Source organism: Mytilus edulis, chromosome 1 (genome assembly GCF_963676685.1).
Source record: "Mytilus edulis chromosome 1, xbMytEdul2.2, whole genome shotgun sequence".
Taxonomy (NCBI): Eukaryota; Metazoa; Mollusca; class Bivalvia; order Mytilida; family Mytilidae; genus Mytilus; species Mytilus edulis.
The window spans coordinates 969,305-989,971 of record NC_092344.1 but is presented as its reverse complement, the minus strand read 5'-3'; the positions used below and the strand labels follow the sequence as shown (position 1 = coordinate 989,971).

Below are 20,667 nucleotides of genomic sequence, written 5' to 3'. Positions count from 1 at the left end.
CATTGAAAGTGAAAGACAGCCCTTGGCTTAAAGGTTAATTTTGCACCTGTTTCCTAGTTCTCTGTAGATTGTTAGGAGTGGAGTATTCTTCTCTCTTTTATTTGTAATGCCACAATAGTCATGGCCATTATTTGTTCTGTCTGTGCATCTGTCTCTCAATTAGCCTGTTAGTCACAAAGCTGGGGAAAGTTTTAAGGTAGTCTTATACCATCAAGTAGTGGTCATATTAACTTTTAAACTTGGTACACATGATCATAATGACATTGAGACTTTTGCACAGTTTTTTTTTTCTTTTTGTAATCATTTTATTTCTATGTTGTGATTATTTAAGAATTTGTGTTCTGTTTTTTTTATTTTGACAACTTGTGTTATATTATTACATAGTACCTGCTGGTGCCCCTCAAAACTTTACGGTAACAGGTGTTAGTGAAACAACTATTAGATTGGAATGGGATCTACCCGCCAAACATCTACAAAATGGTGAAATTGTCATGTACCAGATGATTTACCACAAGCTGGCGGAAATCGATGTCGAAGATTTAAATCTGACGTCCACGGAATTTACAATCAGGGGACTAGATATGAACACGGATTATGTGTTCCAGATTAGAGCATTTACCAGTAAAGGTGCTGGGCCATGGACAACAAAGTTGATCTTCCACACTTATGGACGAAGTAGGCCTTTATTTAAAACTTTGGAATGCAGTCTGAAATTAGAATACTAACAAAAATATTACGACAAACTAATTGACCAAGCTACGAGCAAGATGTTAGAAAAAGAGGAATTAATGTACTAACATCACCAGATTATACTCGCACGACATTATATTTAGTGTGAAACCAGCCTACAATTCTCTGCATGCACATCACTATATTTACTTTGATTTTTACAATTGTACAGGCACTTGTTTCTGTATTAGTGTGTGTTTTACAAGTGTACATGCACATATTTCTGTATTAGTGTGTGTTTTAAACCAGCATGGTAGTATCTATTAATTCTGGTAGAAGTAGAAAAAAACTAGCGGATTTTGTTTACGAGAAGTTAGTAATTTATTGTAATGCACTATTTAGTTATAAATGCATTTATTTATTAATATCTTTGTTTTCAAACATTTCTTCAATGTCAAATGAGTCGGTTATAATATTTTTTGATAACTTGTCACAAAGAGTTTCTGGTCAATCTAAGAAAAATTCAGTGATTCCTATGGTATATTAAAAAGGCCAATGCATCATCAGTAAATGAAAATGATGCTGGGTAAATTTGTTTGGGGTGCTTTGTGAGTTTACCTTCATAAGGAATGCTTAAAGCCAAAGTATGTTTTACTCAAATATCTTATAAACCTTTGATATTATGCCCCACCTACAATAGTAGACTAGAGGGGCATTATGTTTTCTGGTCTGTGCGTCTGTTCGTCTGTCCGTCTGTCCCGCTGCAGGTTAAAGTTTTTGGTCAAGGTAGTTTTTGATGAAGTTGAAGCCCAATCAACTTTAAACTTAGTACACATGTTCCCTATGATACGGTCCACTGAACATAAAAATGAAAGTGCGAGTGGGACATTTGTGTACTGAGGACACATTCTTGTTTTACATTATTTTTTTGGCATGGGATAAAATGAATTATTTTGGGGGAAACCATTTCATTATCTACTGGTCAGTAATGCTGAGGTTTATAGTATGTGTTTTCCTGTCAAACACATTTTGTTTTCATTTGCAGTTGAAATTATAAATTAAAACTAAATGATACCAAATAATATCTCCTATAGCGATAATTTCTTAATTTACTGTAAATTCAGAAATTGTTTTCAGTGAGTATCACAATAATTAGAATTTGCATTCTAATATCTTATTCATATAAATTATCTGTATGCATATTTTCTTTAAATCGCAATAAGTATTGGCACATTTCTGACCATTCTTCAAAATTTTGATAATACATGCTCGCAATCATTTCTGAATTTACAGTACATATACAATTTAAATATGTTAGTCAGTGCCAAGTTTATAGCCTAACAAATGTATTCTGATTGTACACATAAGGTTATAACAGTTATACAGTGTTACACATTATTTTAGGATGTGACTGTGATAAGATAAAAGCTTGAGACAATATGTGTTAATATGAGATGTGAACCCATTGTAATATTGTACTAGATTATGGCAGATATTTTATCTTATTACAATCATAATTGAAACCTTATAAGACAATATAAGCACTCTTTTAAACTGCTTTGCATCAGTTCTTTACAGACTTACGGGCAAAGGGTAGTGTAGGCCTATAGATCTTCAGGGCAATGTAGGCATATAGATATTCAGGGCAAGGGGAAATGTGGGCTAATTATGTTGGGCAAGGGACAATGTAGGCATATGTTCAGGGCAAGGGGCAATATAGGCATATGTTTAGGGCAAGGGGCAATATGGGCCTATAGATCTTCAGGGCAAGTGCCAATGTAGGCATATGTTCAGGGCAAGGGGCAATGTGGGCCTATAGATGTTCAGGGCAAGGGGCAATGTAGGCTTATAATTTTCAGGTCAAGGGGCAATGTAGGCTTATAATTTTCAGGCAAGGGAAATGTAGGCTTATAATTTTCAGGTCAAGGGGCAATGTAGGCTTATAATTTTCAGGCAAGGGGAAATGTAGGCTTATAATTTTCAGGTCAAGGGGCAATGTAGGCTTATAATTTTCAGGGCAAGGGGCAATATAGGCATATGTTCATGTCAAGTGGCAATATAGGCATATGTTCAGGGCAAGGGGCAATGTAGGCATATTGATCTTCATAAAGCATTAGGGATTATTTATTTTACTATTCTCCTACTGTATCTCACATTTTAACACTGTTTAATATTGTTGCATATATGCATGATATGTGTGATACTTTTTTCGTCAAAAAAATCACAACATTATAACATACATTAGTTATAAATGGTTATCAACTACAAATCTGAACATTACTTCTATGAATTCCAGTTTTTCCTTCATATTAAAGCTACTAGCAAGAAAAGGGTTCCTTGATTGTAATATTATTCATTTCATTGTAGCTTCTGTTTTAAAAAGATTTTATAAAGGAATTTAATAACTCTGACTTTTTTTAATAAAAGTTAACTTTTGTGTTTCAGTGCCCCCTGCACCACAAAATGTTGTTGTTAGTAGGACGAGTTGGAAGACCATCCAGGTCACATGGAATGAACCTAAAGTCCCTGTCTCTGGCTATAGGGTCTCGTACAACCAGTTTGACGTAGAGAATTTAGAAAGCTGGCCGTCTATTGACATTGGTCCTTACACAGTGGCAGAGATAACAGGATTAGAGAAACAGTCCTATGCCATCAGAGTGGCAGCTAAATCATTAGATGGAAGGTTTGGGAATGCTTCAGCTGCTGTTCTGGCTAATGTACCTACAAGTAAGTTAAACAGTGGCTGTTCTGGCAAGTGTACCTACAAATAAGTTAAAAAGTGGCTGTTCTGGTATATGGACCTACAAATAAGTTAAAAAGTGGCTGTTCTAGCTATTAATGTACCTACAAGTAAGTTTAACAATGGCTGTTCTGGCAAATGTACCTACAAGTAAGTTAAACAGCGGCTGTTCTGGCAAATGTACCTACGAATAAGTTAAAAGGTGGCTGTTCTAGCTAATGTACCTACAAGTAAGTTTAACAATGGCTGTTCTTGCAAATGTACCTACCTTAAAAAAAGAAGTGTTTCAGCTTACTTTGGACATTAAAATTATCTCAATAAAAGCAATAAAAAATGTTACAAGTGGTTTAGATGGCATAGCTGGAAGTTGTTGATAAGATTAAAGTCCATTTTAAAATTGAACGAAATAAGTCCTATTTTGTGTGGGTTGGATATTCTATCTTCTGACACATAAGAACTCGTATTTTTCTGAAGGGGGCTAATATTTGAAATGACCCATACAGGTTTGAACTTTCACAAATTAATTCTTAATTTGGGACTAATTTGCAAATGATAGATTTCACTAAATGAGAAAATTGACATAGAAATAACATAAAATTAGAGAGGTTTTATCATATATTGCAGGACCTGAAAGAGATGATATTGTGACTAATTTCCGTGTGACACTTAGGACATCGACAACAATTAACCTGGCATGGGATCCCCCAAAACAAATTGGTATCAATAACTACTTAGTAAGTATTACCGAAGTTGAGAGTATAAGTTTAAAGACATGATTGTAGTAAGTATTACAGAAGTTGGAACAGAGTATAAGTCTAAAGTCATGATTGGATTGATTTGGCGACATGTTTTACATTATAAGCTACATGACACCAATAAGGCTACCTTCATGATAGTGTAATCTAAAACTACATGACACCAATAAGGCTACCTTCATGATAGTGTAATCTAAAACTACATGACACCAATAAGGCTACCTTCATGATAGTGTAATCTAAAACTACATGACACCAATAAGGCTACATCCATGATAGTGTAATCTAAAACTACATGACACCAATAAGGCTACAGCCATGATAGTGTAATCTAAAACTACATGACACCAATAAGGCTACAGCCATGATAGTGTAATCTAAAACTACATGACACCAATAAGGCTACCTTCATGATAGTGTAATCTAAAACTACATGACACCAATAAGACTACCTTCATGATAGTGTAATCTAAAACTACATGACACCAATAAGACTACCTTCATGATAGTGTAATCTAAAACTACATGACACCAATAAGACTACCTTCATGATAGTGTAATCTAAAACTACATGACACCAATAAGACTACCTTCATGATAGTGTAATCTAAAACTACATGACACCAATAAGACTACCTTCATGATAGTGTAATCTAAAACTAAGAAACTCTTTATATGATATAACCATGACACAAGTATTCATTCCAATATTTAGGAATAAAGAAATAACACTTCAAAATTCAACAGAACTGATAATGTTTTGAATAAAATTATTAGTAAGATTTAAGAAAGTTCAGTGGTTTGAAGTAATAAGTTGTTATTAAAAAAAAATCTTTACTTTAATCTGTGATTTATGTGCTTTACAGTTGGAGATTGCAGGAATGAAGTTTCATCGTGTTAAAGGTCAGGTAAATCAGCAGAAGGAGCCTCCGATTCAACCCATCAATATCCCTGGTCAGTCAACAACGTTTGTGGTCCCTAATCTGAAACCCAAGGCTAGATACACCTTCAATATTACTTCCTTGTTCAGAAACGGCAAAAGAGGACCAGAACAGTATTTAATGGCAGAAACCAGACTGGAAGGTAAAATAATTTAGATATTCCAAATTGATTAAACTTAAGTAGGTTTTTATACAACCGCAATATTGGTATCATGCTGTTGTCATCAGCTTCGCCCAAAGACATTTGGTTTCCGGACAATAACTTCAGTATAAGTGAATAGAAATCTATGAAAAAACATTATCTAAATAACCACAAAAGGAAGGTTGGGATTGATTTTGGGGGTTATAGTCCCAAAAGTTTAGGAATTAGGGGCCAAAAACGGGCCCAAATAAGCATTTTTCTAGTTTCCAGACAATAACTTGTGAAACAGTGTATGGATCTCTCTGATATTATACCACAAGTTTCCATACCACAAAGGGATGGTTAGAATTAGCTTTGCGGAGTTATCACTCAAACTGTTTAGGAATTAGGGGAAAAACAAGGGTTTTCAGGTTAATGGACAATTACAGAACGTTTGAACCTCCTCCCTCCCTTACACTGATTCTAATTATGTATAAAGAAATGTTGCATTGTCTTGAGGTGATAAGCTGTCAATTTATTTTTAGAAATGATGATTTCTGTATATTAATTTAAGCCATGATTATGTATGTTATTTTCTATTTTAAGACTTTTATGATGTATTTAAATGGGTAATTATGGTTGAAAACTCCATTGGAAATTTGAACTAAGATTGGCCTGAGTGAATATCTGTTTCAAAAGTCAATAAAACCATAGATTAACCACATCAAAAGACAAAATTTATATTATTTCCCTTTACAAAATTCAACATTTATAAATTAGAAAATAATGTAATGGATATTTTGTCTAATTGAAAGCTGTATTGGTTTAATGATTTAAAAAAAAATTTCAATAAGCATTCAAGCTCAACATTTTCTTAAATCATGTGATCTTCATCGTAGATGTATATTGAACTTGTTCATTTTTTTTACAGCACCCAGTAAAGTAGATAGACCAGAAATAGAAAAGATTGAGAAAGGCAACATAAAGTTCAGTCTAAGGCCTGCCTCTGAAGTGAACGGTGGTATAAGTCATTATTATCTCATAGTTGTTCCAATACTAAACAGCACAGTCCTCAGAAGACCTCAGGATTACCAATTTGATGAGGTATTTATCATTATCAGATATCATTATCTTATTGTATATATTAAAGACTTTTATGTCCCTTTTCCAAGGAGAGGGATACACAAGTTAACATCTGTCGAATGAAAGGTTTTTGCATTTTCTCAGATTCTACAAATAATATCTTCCTAAAATTAAGTATCTAGCACCTTTACCTTTGCTTTACTCTGTGAAGCATTTACACACCCGCCCAACATCTACTTCCTGTTAAAACCTAAAATCACATTTGATGTCTGTGTTAACACTCAATATAACTGCATATTTGTTTCTTAGGGCTTGCGGGTCTAAATCTTTATTTTTTTCTAATGTAGGATTTTGCTATATTTTTCTATTAAATGAACTTTATCTTATACTTAATAGAAAAATGAGAAGAAAAAAATGGAGTCACCGTTCATTTAAGCTCAGTGTGTCTCCGAAAAAGCATACATTTTTGTTATTGTCCATTTTTTCTGTTGAACTAATAGGAGAAATAGAAGTAATATCGAAATAAAAAAAGAATTACAGAAATCGGTAAAATTTTACAATCATTTAGTTTATGTACGGCTAATTTGAAAACAATAATAAAAAAATATAGGTCACCGATGAGTTGAAAAAGATATTTCAATTTCAATGCCAAAAAATGGCATTTCTGCATCAAAGGGAGATAATTTGGAGCTTTTTCAATGATATAAACATTTTCAAAGTCATCTGGGGTCAAACCAAATCGACTTTTTTGGTTGATTTTTGTACCATATCATAAAGTAATAACTATTAGTGTAATAAATAGAATTTGCAAGGAAAAAACAAATGTTTAATTTTTTGCCGAAATTTTTGTACCCGCGAGCCTCCTTACAGAAAAAAGAAAACTCTATACTTTTGTACAAAAATGATAAATTTTTATTTTGAATTGTATAGTATTGATGTTTTTTATGATTTACTTTTAGCTGTTTGATGACCCACTACCTCCGACTTTCTCTGCCAGTAAACCTTACATAGCAGCCAAGTTCTCCTCCAATCGACTGCCATCACTGTTTACATTGGGGGATGGGGATGAGTACGAGGGATTCACCAACAGACCTTTAAACAAGGACTGGAGATACAGGGTGTTCCTTAGAGCACACACAGTAGAACAGGTAACATATAGTAACACAAGATTTTACATAAGTAATTAAATATTTACACATCTCTTTTATATAAAGGTTTGAGATTGAGGTAATCAGACATATCCAAACATGTTTACACACAAAACTTTTCATAAACATAAAAATTAAATGTGTACACTTCTCTTTCATTTGAAGTTTTGAGATTGTTGCAGATCATTTTTTAAGAACACTTTTATAAATTTAAATTATATTCAGGTACACTTCTGAATTAACTTGAATAGTTACCCATTCTGATCAATACACTTTAATATGATCTTGAATTATTTACAAATTATGTTCCAGAACAGTTTTGAAATCATTTTAAAAGTGAGCCATTCTGTTTAATTTACTTCCTTAATCAAGTGAAAGACTGCATTGTTCTATTTAGATACTATACAAACAATGTGTTATTCAACGTCATGTACAAGGGACATTTTCTAAACTGACGAACATAAGATAGGATTGCAGTTATTTCACAACAGATTTTCCAAGCAATTAATTCACTTTCTTTGTAAATGGAAACCAAAATTGCTCAGATAATGACGGGTAAATGTGAGGAAAAAACACCCAATTGAGTTGTCTACTCAAGCAAGACATTTATAATGATTTCAATATCTAACAGTTGTCAATAGTGAATGACTGGTATGCACAACTGAATTTGATAGCTCAGGTGAAATTGAAACTAATCTCAACTGTTAAAAAGACAGGTAAATGAATATGCGGATTTGGTTTGTGAGAGTTGTCTTTCTTAGTTACGATAACATACGTGCACAACCAAAATTATTATTTGCACAAGTGTAGATAAAGTTGACTAATCTCAGATAAAAACTAGTATAGTTAAAAAGAATTGCATTTATTTGTGTGGGGTAAGGAAGAAATATGAGTTTTTTTTATCATTTATCTTTATACAGGGACTGTACAAGTCTAGTGATTTATCTAGTCCAGTTACATACTCTGGATCCAAACCACCTTACGAATATAATCCAAACTTATCTAAAAACCCACAAGTACCTTCTGTCGTCAAAAACCCTAACCAGGATCAGGAACCAGAGCCAGACAGAACAGATCCTAATTATACTATGATATTAATCGTAGCGCCTGTGTGTGCAGGTGTGGCCCTGCTCATTGTGGGCTGTATTGTAATTGTGTATTTGAGGTATAACAACCTGTCATTGTTGTTGTTCCTTCTAAATAGTTTGACCTTTGACCTTTGACCTTATTATTTCTCATTTTTCTTTCATTGATGTTGTTTTTCATTTTTATTTGCATATTTAGGGTCTTTACAAAAGCAGCGACTTTTCAGCAGACTTCATAGGCAAAATGGAACCTTACGGAAGTGCACAGCCCGACTTTACAATCCTCTTAATCGTGGCCCCTATTTGTGCTTGTGTAGCCCTGTTCGTTGGGGGTGGTATAGTCTGGATAAGGTACCTTAGCCATTGTCACGCAAACTCTGCTGCTTTTATTGTTATAAAGTATATTTGTGTCTTTATTTCTTGATGTTGTCATGTTTATATTTTTGTTATTCATTTGCTTTATTTAGGACCTTTACACGACCAGTGACTACTCAGCACCGATTACTTTAGGACCATACATACGTCAGTTACCTCGTCCTATCGCACCCAGTCCAGGAGACACTGACACCGTAGACCAGGCATCACCAAATGTCCCTAATTCCAAAAGTCTGATGATAATTATGATTGTGGCCCCTGTTTGTGCAGGTGTCGCTCTGATCATAATTGGCTGTATTCTCCTCGTTTGGTACATGAGGTAAACATCAGCATGTCAGGATTAAATACTAAACATTTACTAATAATGTATACCAGTGGTCATGTACTAATATTTATATACCAGCGGTCATGTACTAATATTTGATACTAGGGGTCATGTACTAATATTAAATACAAGTGGTCATGCACTAATGAGACCAACCCATTAATCTGTTACATATATTTCAAGTCACATTATGTGGTCGCATTTTGCATCTGAAAGAGCTAGAATTAATAGGAGCGAAAAAAATTGAAATAGAAACTTTTATGAACAGTAACCATTGTGAAAATAAGGAATGTATAAACAGAAAATCCCAGAATTTTAAAGAACTTAAAAGATTGCATAGTTAATTCAACAGCCCACATGTACACAATTTTCACATCAATTAACGTTGATAGTAAAACCTTGTAATAATCACTTAAACATATTAATATTTAATAAATCCTCAATATGGAGAACCTGTCCAAGCTGACACATGAGAATGTATGTATGCCTAGATCATCAGAGGGTTATTTTCTTATTGTGAACTTCCCCTGCTTGTCATTTTATTGTTGTAATTTTGTTGTACAATATATCTATGCAGAATTGATGTCAGATTTCTTAAAAAAAAAAAAAAAAATGGTTTAATGGAGAAACTTCTGAGTAATTAGTAAACTTGCTACTTTCAGTTTATGAATTAATAGAAAAAGTAATAATTGTTTAAAAATAGTTTTAATTCATGAATTTCTACAGCAGTTATAATGGAAAATATTTTTAGAAACAAATATTGGTAATGGTATATTTATAAGAGTATCAAGCTGTACAACTGAATGTCATTAGAACATTATTATAATATAAATGTATATATTTCAGACGTAAATCCCATCGTAAGAGTAAAACCCCTGAGCCTCTTCCTGGTAAAGTGTTTGTTGATGTCCCCCCTCATCCAAGTGATCCAGTAGAACTAAGACGTCAACATTACCAGACTCCAGGTATTATATACTTATTAATAGATTTACACAGTAGGAAAAACTACCTTAGGATGTGTGTGCTTAAAATAATATAATCCAGGTCAAACAAGGGGAGATTATCAAATTATCTTTTTTTAATACATATTGTTTTGCAGAAGATATCCTCTCTCACTTCTAATTAAGATTAACCATCTCATAATAAACATTCAAATGTTTTTATACCCCCGCTTTAAAAAAAGGGGGGTATACTGTTTTACCTCTGTCTGTCAGTCCGTCCATCAGTCCGTCCGTCAGTCAGTCCGTCCCATGAAACTTTCGTCACATTTTTCTCAGGAACTACAATACAAGGATTTCTGAAATTTGGTTTCACTATTTATATAAGTCAGCTATACTGTGTGATGCGTTTTCAGATTCATCACTCGACAACTTCCTGTTTACCGAACACTTGCATATTTTTACACTATTAATATTATCCACTTGCGGCAGGGGTATCATCAGTGAGCAGTAGCTCGCAGTTTCACTTGTTTTGTTGGATTTTTTTTAAATGAAAGCATGTGACAAAATATATTTTGTACGACTATAAGAATTAAAATAATGGTGGTATGATTGTCATTAAGACAACTCCACCAGTGACCAAATGACCTGATGTGCTTCTGCTAAAAATGTGATTTGTAATTTCTCTTATTTGAAAAAAAACAACAACAAAAAGCAGCATTCAATTCATTTATTTACTTGTGATTGATTAAATGTTTATTTTCAGGTATGATCAGCCATCCCCCTATACCTGTACATATGTTAGCTGACCACATTGATAACTTGAAGGCCAGTGACAATATGAGATTCTCTCAGGAATATGAATCTATTGAACCAGGTCAGCAGTTCACATGGGACAATTCTAATTATGAAATCAACAAACCTAAAAATAGATATGCAAATGTGATAGCGTACGACCATTCAAGAGTGATTTTACAGCCTATTGATGGTATACCAGGCAGTGATTATATCAATGCTAATTATATGGATGGATATCGTAAACAAAATGCATATATTGCCACACAAGGTCCATTACCGGAAACATTTGGAGATTTCTGGAGAGGAGTGTGGGAACAAAGGTCAAACACCATCGTCATGATGACCAAATTAGAGGAAAGGTCAAGGGTAAGTTGGCATTACACGAAAAAATGGATCATGCAATTTTTATTATGATACAGAATTTTTTTATACAAAATGTTATTTTCTTCAGACAAACTCATTTAGATTTCATTTTTTTTTTGTGAAATTTGTACAATACAAATGACATAAACAGGGTAAAATTTAATGGTTAATAATAGAAAAAACAACTAATTAAATTTGATTGCCGTGCAATAACCCTTGTAGTGTTGAAATGTTTAATCATAATTGATATATTATTTACAGATAAAATGTGACCAGTACTGGCCCCATAGAGGTGGAGAAACTTATGGCATCATGCAGGTCTTGTTAGTGGATGTCACCGAACTCTCAACTTATACTATCAGAACGTTCCACGTCTCAAGGGTGAGTAATCTTAGGTTAACACACTATCGTGCATAAGTACAGTAGATTGTATATGAATTCAATATTGCTTGAAGATATGAGATCCTAAAATCATTAAATTTGTTTTAAATTTTCAAATTCTATAATGAAGAACTTTTAAATACAAGATAAATGTAAAAAAAAAACTTTTGTATAGAAACCTGGAAAACAAAATTCAAAAATGTCAAAAAAAATTCTGATAGAAATTGTTGTATTAAAGTAATTGTAAAGAAATATTTGAGTAAATCACACTTTTGGAATCGAGGCAAGTTTGCACCAATTCATCTAATGCTTTCATTTACATTTCTTGCCATAGAATGTGTATTAAACTGGTTGACTGTTTCTGTTTATAGTATGGTTATCCAGAGAAACGTGAAGTGAGACAGTTCCAGTTCACAGCATGGCCTGACCATGGTGTCCCTGATCACCCCACCCCATTGTTGATGTTTATGAAGCGTGTAAAAGCCTGTAATCCTCAGGATGCTGGACCTATGATAGTACATTGCAGGTAAGGCTCTCTCACTTTTTGTCTGACTTGTCATAGAATTAATTGTAAATATAAGTAAAGGATGCTGTTTCAGGCGTCTGCTGCGTCAAGAGTTGTTATATTTTATGGTTGGGTTACATGGGCAAAAAATATCTCTGTTAACATTTTATTATTTCGGTATCATTTTAGTTTATTTCATTTTATTACCAACTGTTGTACATTTGGAAAAGATTACAAAAAATTGGAATAGGTTTTGAAAAAAAAGCGAATGCCTTATAGCCAATACTTAAATTGATATAAGCAAGTATAAGTAAAATATTAATTTATTGTTATAAATATGTTATATTTTACAAAATCCATATGTGGTTCTTCTTATTATGTGCCTTCTGTAGGCAACAGGGGTATTAAGTGTTGCCATTGATTGTTGCCATTAAGTGTTGACATTGATTGTTGCCATTAAGTGTTGACATTGATTGTTGCCATTAAGTGTTGACATTGATTGTTACCATTAAGTGTTGCCATTGATTATTGCCATTGATTGTCCATCCTATTTTCATTTTCTCATTCAAATTTTATGAAACTCAGACACAGTGCTAAGAACCAAGACTAGCAGACAGAGTTCAAATTAAGGCAGTGGGTCAGTTGCCTTTTCTAGAGTTGTGCCCCATTTTTAAGACATTCTTTTCTTTTCACTTGCAAGTATTCAGACACTATATTGATAAAGTAATAAATAAAGTTTACTGACATTAAATGCACAGTTGATTATGAATTATATTTTGTATTTGGATTATGTTTTAATGCTTTTGAATGTAATGTAGTGCTGGAGTTGGCAGGACTGGAGCATTCATAGTAATAGACGCCATGTTGGAACGTGTCAAGCACGAAAAGACGGTTGATATCTATGGTCATGTGACTTGTCTGAGAGCACAGCGTAATTACATGGTACAAACAGAAGACCAGTATATATTCATCCACGACGCTTTATTGGAAGCTGTAACCTGTGGCAATACAGAAATCCCAGCTCGTAATTTATCGGCACATATACAGAAATTATTACAACCAGAACCAGGTGAAACTTCTACAGGGATGGAATTAGAATTTAAGGTATGACTTAGACTTTATTGATAGACTGAAGTTTAATCAGAACTATTCCAGGGGGAAATATTTGGAATGTTTGGAATTCTAATGGGATTTCAGATCTGTTTAGAAAAGCTCTTCGTTTTCATATTTCTGGAGTACCATAAGGAATTTATGATTTTCTTGAAAAACTGAATTTGTTACCACATTTAAGAATAAAATTTGTTGACAGAGAAATGTTTTATTCCAAATTTTCATCACCTATACATCTCTGAGTCCTGTTTTTATGATAGTAAACAAATGTGTACTATACATTAATTATTTACTTTTATCTTACAGAGATTAGCCAATATGAAAGCCAGTCCTAATAGATTTATTAGTGCCAATCTTCCAGTTAACAAATTCAAGAATAGATTGGTTAATATACTGCCATGTAAGTCAATACAATTTATATTTTACTGGATTATCTCCCTTAGCCTTACAGATCAGTTAATATACTGCCATGTAAGTCTAAAGGTTTAATATCTTTCTTTAAGATTAAGTTAGCAAAGTTTGTTCTGTTCAATATATACTGTAAATGGATACATTTGGAAGTGAAACAAGGAAGTAAAACAAGGGTGTTAATGTTAAAGATGCTTATCTTACCGACCGTGCGAGGGCTGTTTAGCCAGTCAAGGTCGTTTAATCACTTCCATATATATGCTTATCTTAAATATTATATATTGTTGATCTGAATATGTTCCGTTAATACTTTCTGTTAATGACCAGATGTAAGAAAACCAGTCTGTTTACAAGATATTTATCTGACAGATTTAGTTGTCTTCATATGGGATTTTTGCCACAGGAATTTATTTATTTTTGTTATAAAACTTGGAAAAAGATGTGCTAATAAATATTATTTTTGTAGATGAATCCACAAGAGTATCGTTACATCCCATCAGAGGAGTGGATGGGTCAGATTATATCAATGCAAGCTTTATTGATGTAAGTACATATTATAAATAAGGAGATGTGGTATGATTGCCAATGAGACAACTATCAACCAGAGTCTATAGGTATAGAGTATTATTGATTGACATAGCTTTCTGCAGCCTGCAACCTTTTTAACTAGTATTTTAACAACCTGCTTATTTAGTCTTACTAGAATGCAGGGTATGTACATGTAATATTTGCCACTGGAACATGAGGCTTATCAATCAGTCAGTAAATTCATGGATGTTACAGAAAGTTTATTTTAATTACTTGGTAATATGTCAATCATGAATATGTATGAAATGATTGCCACTGGACATTAAGGAAGCAACAACTAATATATATAGTTAATTGCAAATTTTAATAGAATCAAGTTTAATGTGCTGCTTATTAATGGTTTACCTTATTGTTCAGATAAAAGTCTGATAATGCATAAATGAAGAAAAAGGATATGATATGTTGACGTTTGTATGATTATAGGGTTACAGGTACAGACAGGCTTACGTAGCTACACAAGGACCACTGGCGGAGACGGCAGAAGATTTCTGGAGGATGTTATGGGAACATAATTCTACAATCATAGTCATGCTCACAAAGCTCAGAGAAATGGGCAGAGTAAGTTCAAAGGGCAATTATTTGATGAATAATATCAATTAAGAAGGGAAAATCCTGTTGTCTTTTTAAAAAAAAAAGGAAAAGATGTATTACTAATAAAAAAAAATATGTATGCCATTGGGTGAGATCGCTTTGTAGAATTTTTTTTTTAAATCATAATTGACAATGGTTTGAAATGAATCTTGATTTATGTTAGCAAAATAACAGTTAGTCCATGAAGGAATAAAAAAGGGGATAATACATAAAAAGCATAAACATTGTCCTCTTCATAATATTGATTACACAAATATGCTTATAGAACATTGTGTTCCTTCAATAATCATTTTAAAATAACATTGTTGTATTTAAAACATTTTATTTTATTTTAGGAGAAATGTCATCAGTATTGGCCAAGTGAACGATCAGCGAGATACCAATATTTTGTTGTTGATCCAATGGCTGAATATGATATGCCATCATATATGTTACGAGAATTCAAAGTCACAGACGCCAGGGTAAATGTTTTATTTAAATAAAGGGGGTTTTAAAAGTCCCAAGTGAATGTCTATAAATTATAAGAGAAACAGATTCAACCACCAAATATTATTTTTTCCTATAAACCTGCAATATAATAATATTTTTAAAAAGGCTCAATTCATTTCAAAACAACACAATTCAGAAACTGATGATAATTGCTCTATTGTGGTGATATTTTAAGATTTATAATTATTCTCACACATTTATTAACAGGATGGTCAGTCCCGTACAATCAGACAGTTCCAGTTCACTGATTGGCCAGAACAAGGTGTTCCTAAATCAGGAGAGGGATTCATAGATTTCATAGGACAAGTTCATAAAACAAAAGAACAGTTTGGTCAGGAGGGACCCATTTGTGTTCACTGCAGGTAAGTCACTAATGAACTAATGAAAGATTTATTACTTTTCAATGATTAAAACCTGTGAAAAAGATTCAAATGGGACAAACTTTACAATTTTCAAAAATAGAAAGACTTCTCAATCATCAGAAACTACACAGTTGTTCACTTGGTTGATAAATAGCTATCAATCGTTCCCAATTTGGTTAATGAAAATTCCATTAAAATCACCATGAAGGATAAATGTATTGATTCTATGAAGTAAGTTAAGTGCCTTTGGGTGTTTTTTTTTCTTATTTCAATTTAAATACATAATCTATTTAAATGAACTCTCATTATCTCAAAGTTAATTGGACTGATACAAATTATTTTAGATAATGTGAGTTTTGAGATATCAGGAAGGAACGTAACACAAATTTCTTAATAACATTTCTATGTATAATTTTAACATTAGATAACATGTATTTTGGGCAAAATTAATTGCATATTCGAAATTAAAAAAAAACATAAGATGAGCTGGAATTATGGAGTTTTTAAGGGCTCTTCTTTTTAAAGACCTGTGTCAAAAATTAAATCTAACTTTCATTAAAATGCAAGATGATTTAACTTTATGATCGATTGGTTGTTGTTGGCTTAAAGTCCAGTGACAAATATTTTATTCATGTTTAGGATGACTTTAGAGATGACTAACATTCTTATTTTCTTTCAGTGCTGGAGTTGGACGAACTGGTGTATTTATAACCCTGAGCATTGTATTAGAGCGAATGAGATACGAGGGGGTTGTAGATATGTTCCAAACTGTTAAAATGTTGAGAACACAGAGACCTGCCATGGTGCAAACTGAGGTATGTATTGTAAAACTTTCAAAACTTTAATTGTTATATGGGAAGGAATATTAATACCATATTTGAAAATATTTATACATTTCCTGCTTTGCTGTGAAGAAAGAAAAAATAAAGGAGTTGTAAGAAAACTCATGTTTTATCATACGTGCATTAAAATTCATAATGTTTCTAGAAAATTTAGGAATTTGTACACATGTATTGAAAATATCATGAATACTGATAATTTGTTTTCAGTATTGTACATTATGATATCATTGTAATAGATCTTTTAGGTCATTGCTGAAAATATTTATCTCTAAAAAAAACTTGATGGATTTCCTCTATGTAAGTTAACTTGTACTATCGTGTTGTGGTATCACCTACATTTACGTTTATCTTCTTTTCTTGTAATAACTGCCTCTTTGTTATATTTCAGGACCAATACCAGTTCTGTTACAGAGCTGCATTAGAATACCTAGGATCATTCGATCATTATGCAACATAGACCAGTGATGGAGAGAAAGACAATATTAGTGGGACCCAAATAAACAATGGGCAATCATGGACCTCTGTAGAACATGTTAAACATTTATTTATTTAACAAACATTTGTTATGCTTGTAGATTGTTAATGAGTTTCTAGCATGTTTGTGAGGATAATTTGCCCTACATTTTGTACAGGTTGAATTTTGTTTGCTTCAGAGCTATTATTCCTGGTCAAAAGACAACTTGTTCAGATGTGGAAAGTTTTTAAACAGGAGTATCTTCTACTTATTCATTTAACGGAGGAAAGTGCAATACAGTTTTATTGTAAATATGTACTAACATGAAAAAGTGCTTCATACACATATATTAGTGTGAGAATCTTGGTTGTATAAATGTTTGTGAAATCAAGGTCAGATGAATGCTTTAACAGTGAAATCCACTATGATATGACGCATAATTTACGAGAGGAAACATTTGGACAGTGTGACGACCTATTTGTGCTGCCAAAGAACAATAACTCCGCCCAGATTTGAGGGACGGCATTATTTACATCATGTGATTGTGTTGTTTTATTATTACTATGATTATGTTGGAGGTGCTCGTGCAGTGTTGTGATAAAAAAAAAGTTCATTGGAAAAATCTGAAGAAAAAAAGGAAACTTTTAACTTCTATAGATTTAAAATTTCTTTTTTTAAATTAGATTGTAAAAATTCTTTGTTAGAAACCAAAAAACCTACTTTATTTCAGTGTAATTTCCCCCATGAAGAAAAAGATTGGATCATGTGTTTGCTAAAACATTCCAAGCTTATTACATTGTCCTAAATCTTAACCTGCAGAGCTGTGTTCTCAAAACCATTGAGCTATTCAAATTTTTTTTAGAATTTTTCATTGAACGTGTGTGTAAGTGTTATTATGTACATTATTAATTGTACTTCAAAAGTACACTCTATTTATAGATGTTAGCATTTACTATGTGTGACCAATCACATAGTTGGGACGTCTGTGGCCAGTAGGTGGACAGTGGATGTGGAGTTTCAAGAAAATGTGCAGAAAGCTCAGTGAATTGAGGTTGACAAAATATGAGGAATTAACCAATTTTTTGCTTAGATAACATTGGCAGAAAAAGTAATGGGTTGAAACTTTGGAAATAATTATTTTATCTATGGATAATTTTAAAGGGCCTACCTAACTTGTTATCAGCCCTTTTTGAGTAAAATGAAGTTTTCATATGATTTTTTGCTCACAGGTTCAAATGAAATTTGAAGCAAAACTAATTTGAGGAAACCATTAATTTAAGACAAGGGGAAGGTAAAAAGCAACATCACACCTGCCAATTCTAAATTCTTTTTAATAGGGGTCTAATGAAGTGTACAAATATTGTTAAAATGTTTTCATTTTTCACCCAGTTCACCTGAATTTACAATAAAGGTAATAATGCAAGTTTGGCTGGTGAAAGGAAGTGTAAAGATGGTTTAGAATGGATGGCTGATCAGATGGAACTGTAATGCTACAATGTTGTCAGATGTTATATATATTAATGTCACAATGCAATATCATTCTGTCCTCATTGGTGTGTTCTCTAGAGTTAACACTTTGTGGTGTTATATAAAGTTTACACATTGTGTGTTTTCTCTTTAGTTAATACATAATGTGTTCTCTGAAGTTTACACATTGTGTTTTTTTTCTAAAATTAACACACTGTGTGTTCTCTGAAGTTTACACATTGTATTGTCTTCATCATTACAATCTATAAGATGTTTCTTATGCTTCCTACAGTATGTTCGATCTATAAGATGTTTCTTCCTGCAGTAAGTCCAATCTAAGTTGTTGTAAGTAGATTGGATAACTTTCTGTATATTTAATTAGATCTTCCAGGAGAATATATTGTAATTGACTATCCATATTTTCTATCGAAATACAATCATATTTTATTATAGTCTTAAGAAAATTCAAAGCGCTTTCTTTTTTAATTAATTTGAATTAAATTTATGTAAATTATTGGAGAATCTCTTAAACAAAAATATGTGTTTTATGTTTACTTGGATCTAAGGAGATATTTTTTCATACTTAAATAGAAGTTGTATATTTCATAAGCAAGTATTTGCTATTGTACAAAAGCTTACTGTATATACAATATGTGTACTTTACGGTGAGTTCAGCATTTAATAGAAATTTGCATAAAACCAAGAGTTATTTCTTCAATGAAGTATTTAGAAAGGTAGCCAAGTTGTTTGAGAATAGTCTGTCTGTTTATCTTCCTTTATATTTGAGTAACATGATGCCAATTGTTTATCTTTACCTGTCAAAATTGTTTCTTGTTATTGAAAAAAGGATTTCCTCTTATAAATATTATCCAATGACCATTTCCACAAAACTATTTAAATGATTGTTCAGCTATAAAAGTTTTTGTGGTTTCTATTAAATGCTGGTACTCATTATAATGTGATGAAAATTCTAGTCCATTATAATAGTTGTACTAAATCGCTACTGTTTTTTATTGTGAACGTGGGCCAGATACATTTCATTATTGACATACAAAAAAGTATTTTAATCATTTTGTTTTCATCATTAATTTTGTGATATTCTTGTATTAGATTCATTTTTTAAACAATTAGTTCACAAACAAGGAAACAAAACTTGCCAAATTCTTTTTTATAATTTTGTACATCATAATTTATTGAAGAAAATCAGTTGAGTTCATTATTGTACCACCGACTCATGCCATTACAGTCCATAGAATCAGTGGTCCATAGTTGTTGTAAGTCAATTACTGCTTACAGTTTCCCCGTCAACAAGACTACTTACAAAGTGGTTCTTTGAAATAGATCATATGATCATTGATGTACCAAGAACAAATTTTGGAAAAAATCAATTCCTAGATAAATTTTTAATTTAGTGAGGTTTAGAAAATAATTATGTCAAAAATTTCTTTCATGAATTGCAAAAAAAGAGTTAAAATTTAAAAGAGAATAGAATTATTTTATTGATAAAAACAATTTTTTTGTGAAACTGAAAAAGAATTCTTACTAGTATGCTTCCCCAACTCATGTCCTGAAATCTTAATATCTGAATTTGAGAAATGTATTTCTCTAATTATTGTTTTTATTTCCACCCTTAAAGAAAATGAGACTCAAAATTAAAAGAAGACAAAATATGTTATGTGGTTATGTTAAAGAATTAATTTTATTTATTTCTACATAAGTAAATGTTAGTTCAGTTGTAAGCTTTAATATCATTTTTGTTACATTTCATTTACTGGAATATAATGTTCTTCATCCATCATAAAATAGTACTTTAATAAAAGTCATAGTAATGTACTCTTTGTTATTCACTTGTATTAATAACTAGACTTCCTTGAATAAGTCAAAACCAGAAGAAACGGCTATCAACAAGAGACCAAATGACACAGAAATTAACAGCAACAGCCTTTAGCAATGAGCAAAACCCATACAGCATAGTCGGCTACAAAAGGTTCTGAAATAAAAATGTGAAACAAGAAATGTAACAGCCTAATTATGAAGTGAATGAAAAAACAATTATATAACACAGCAACAAACGACAACCACTGAATTACAGGCTCCTGACTTGGGACAGCAACATCCATACAGAATCT

At 32.2% G+C, this 20,667-nt stretch overlaps 1 protein-coding gene across 28 annotated transcripts in view; it reads left to right on the top strand.

Annotated features, from left to right (window-relative positions):
- LOC139521208 (receptor-type tyrosine-protein phosphatase S-like) overlaps window positions 1-20,371 on the top strand; it is a 151,906-nt gene extending 131,535 nt beyond the window's left edge. For 18 of the 28 annotated variants that reach the window (XM_071314585.1, XM_071314596.1, XM_071314732.1 and 15 more), the window contains 19 exons: window positions 385-675; window positions 3,115-3,396; window positions 4,034-4,143; window positions 5,031-5,247; window positions 6,158-6,330; window positions 7,269-7,457; window positions 8,378-8,622; window positions 10,089-10,207; window positions 10,947-11,344; window positions 11,603-11,722; window positions 12,094-12,248; window positions 13,046-13,331; window positions 13,644-13,737; window positions 14,212-14,288; window positions 14,757-14,891; window positions 15,260-15,385; window positions 15,621-15,775; window positions 16,455-16,590; window positions 17,006-20,371. In XM_071314585.1, the coding sequence (XP_071170686.1) occupies window positions 385-675; window positions 3,115-3,396; window positions 4,034-4,143; window positions 5,031-5,247; window positions 6,158-6,330; window positions 7,269-7,457; window positions 8,378-8,622; window positions 10,089-10,207; window positions 10,947-11,344; window positions 11,603-11,722; window positions 12,094-12,248; window positions 13,046-13,331; window positions 13,644-13,737; window positions 14,212-14,288; window positions 14,757-14,891; window positions 15,260-15,385; window positions 15,621-15,775; window positions 16,455-16,590; window positions 17,006-17,074 (3,377 nt within the window). In that variant the 3' untranslated portion in view covers window positions 17,075-20,371. Of the gene's footprint in view, window positions 1-384; window positions 676-3,114; window positions 3,397-4,033; window positions 4,144-5,030; window positions 5,248-6,157; window positions 6,331-7,268; window positions 7,458-8,377; window positions 8,623-9,009; window positions 9,237-10,088; window positions 10,208-10,946; window positions 11,345-11,602; window positions 11,723-12,093; window positions 12,249-13,045; window positions 13,332-13,643; window positions 13,738-14,211; window positions 14,289-14,756; window positions 14,892-15,259; window positions 15,386-15,620; window positions 15,776-16,454; window positions 16,591-17,005 lie in introns of all 28 variants that reach the window. The other 10 variants (XM_071314789.1, XM_071314773.1, XM_071314749.1 and 7 more) reach the window with 3 other exon arrangements.
- Window positions 20,372-20,667: the final 296 nt, after the last annotated feature.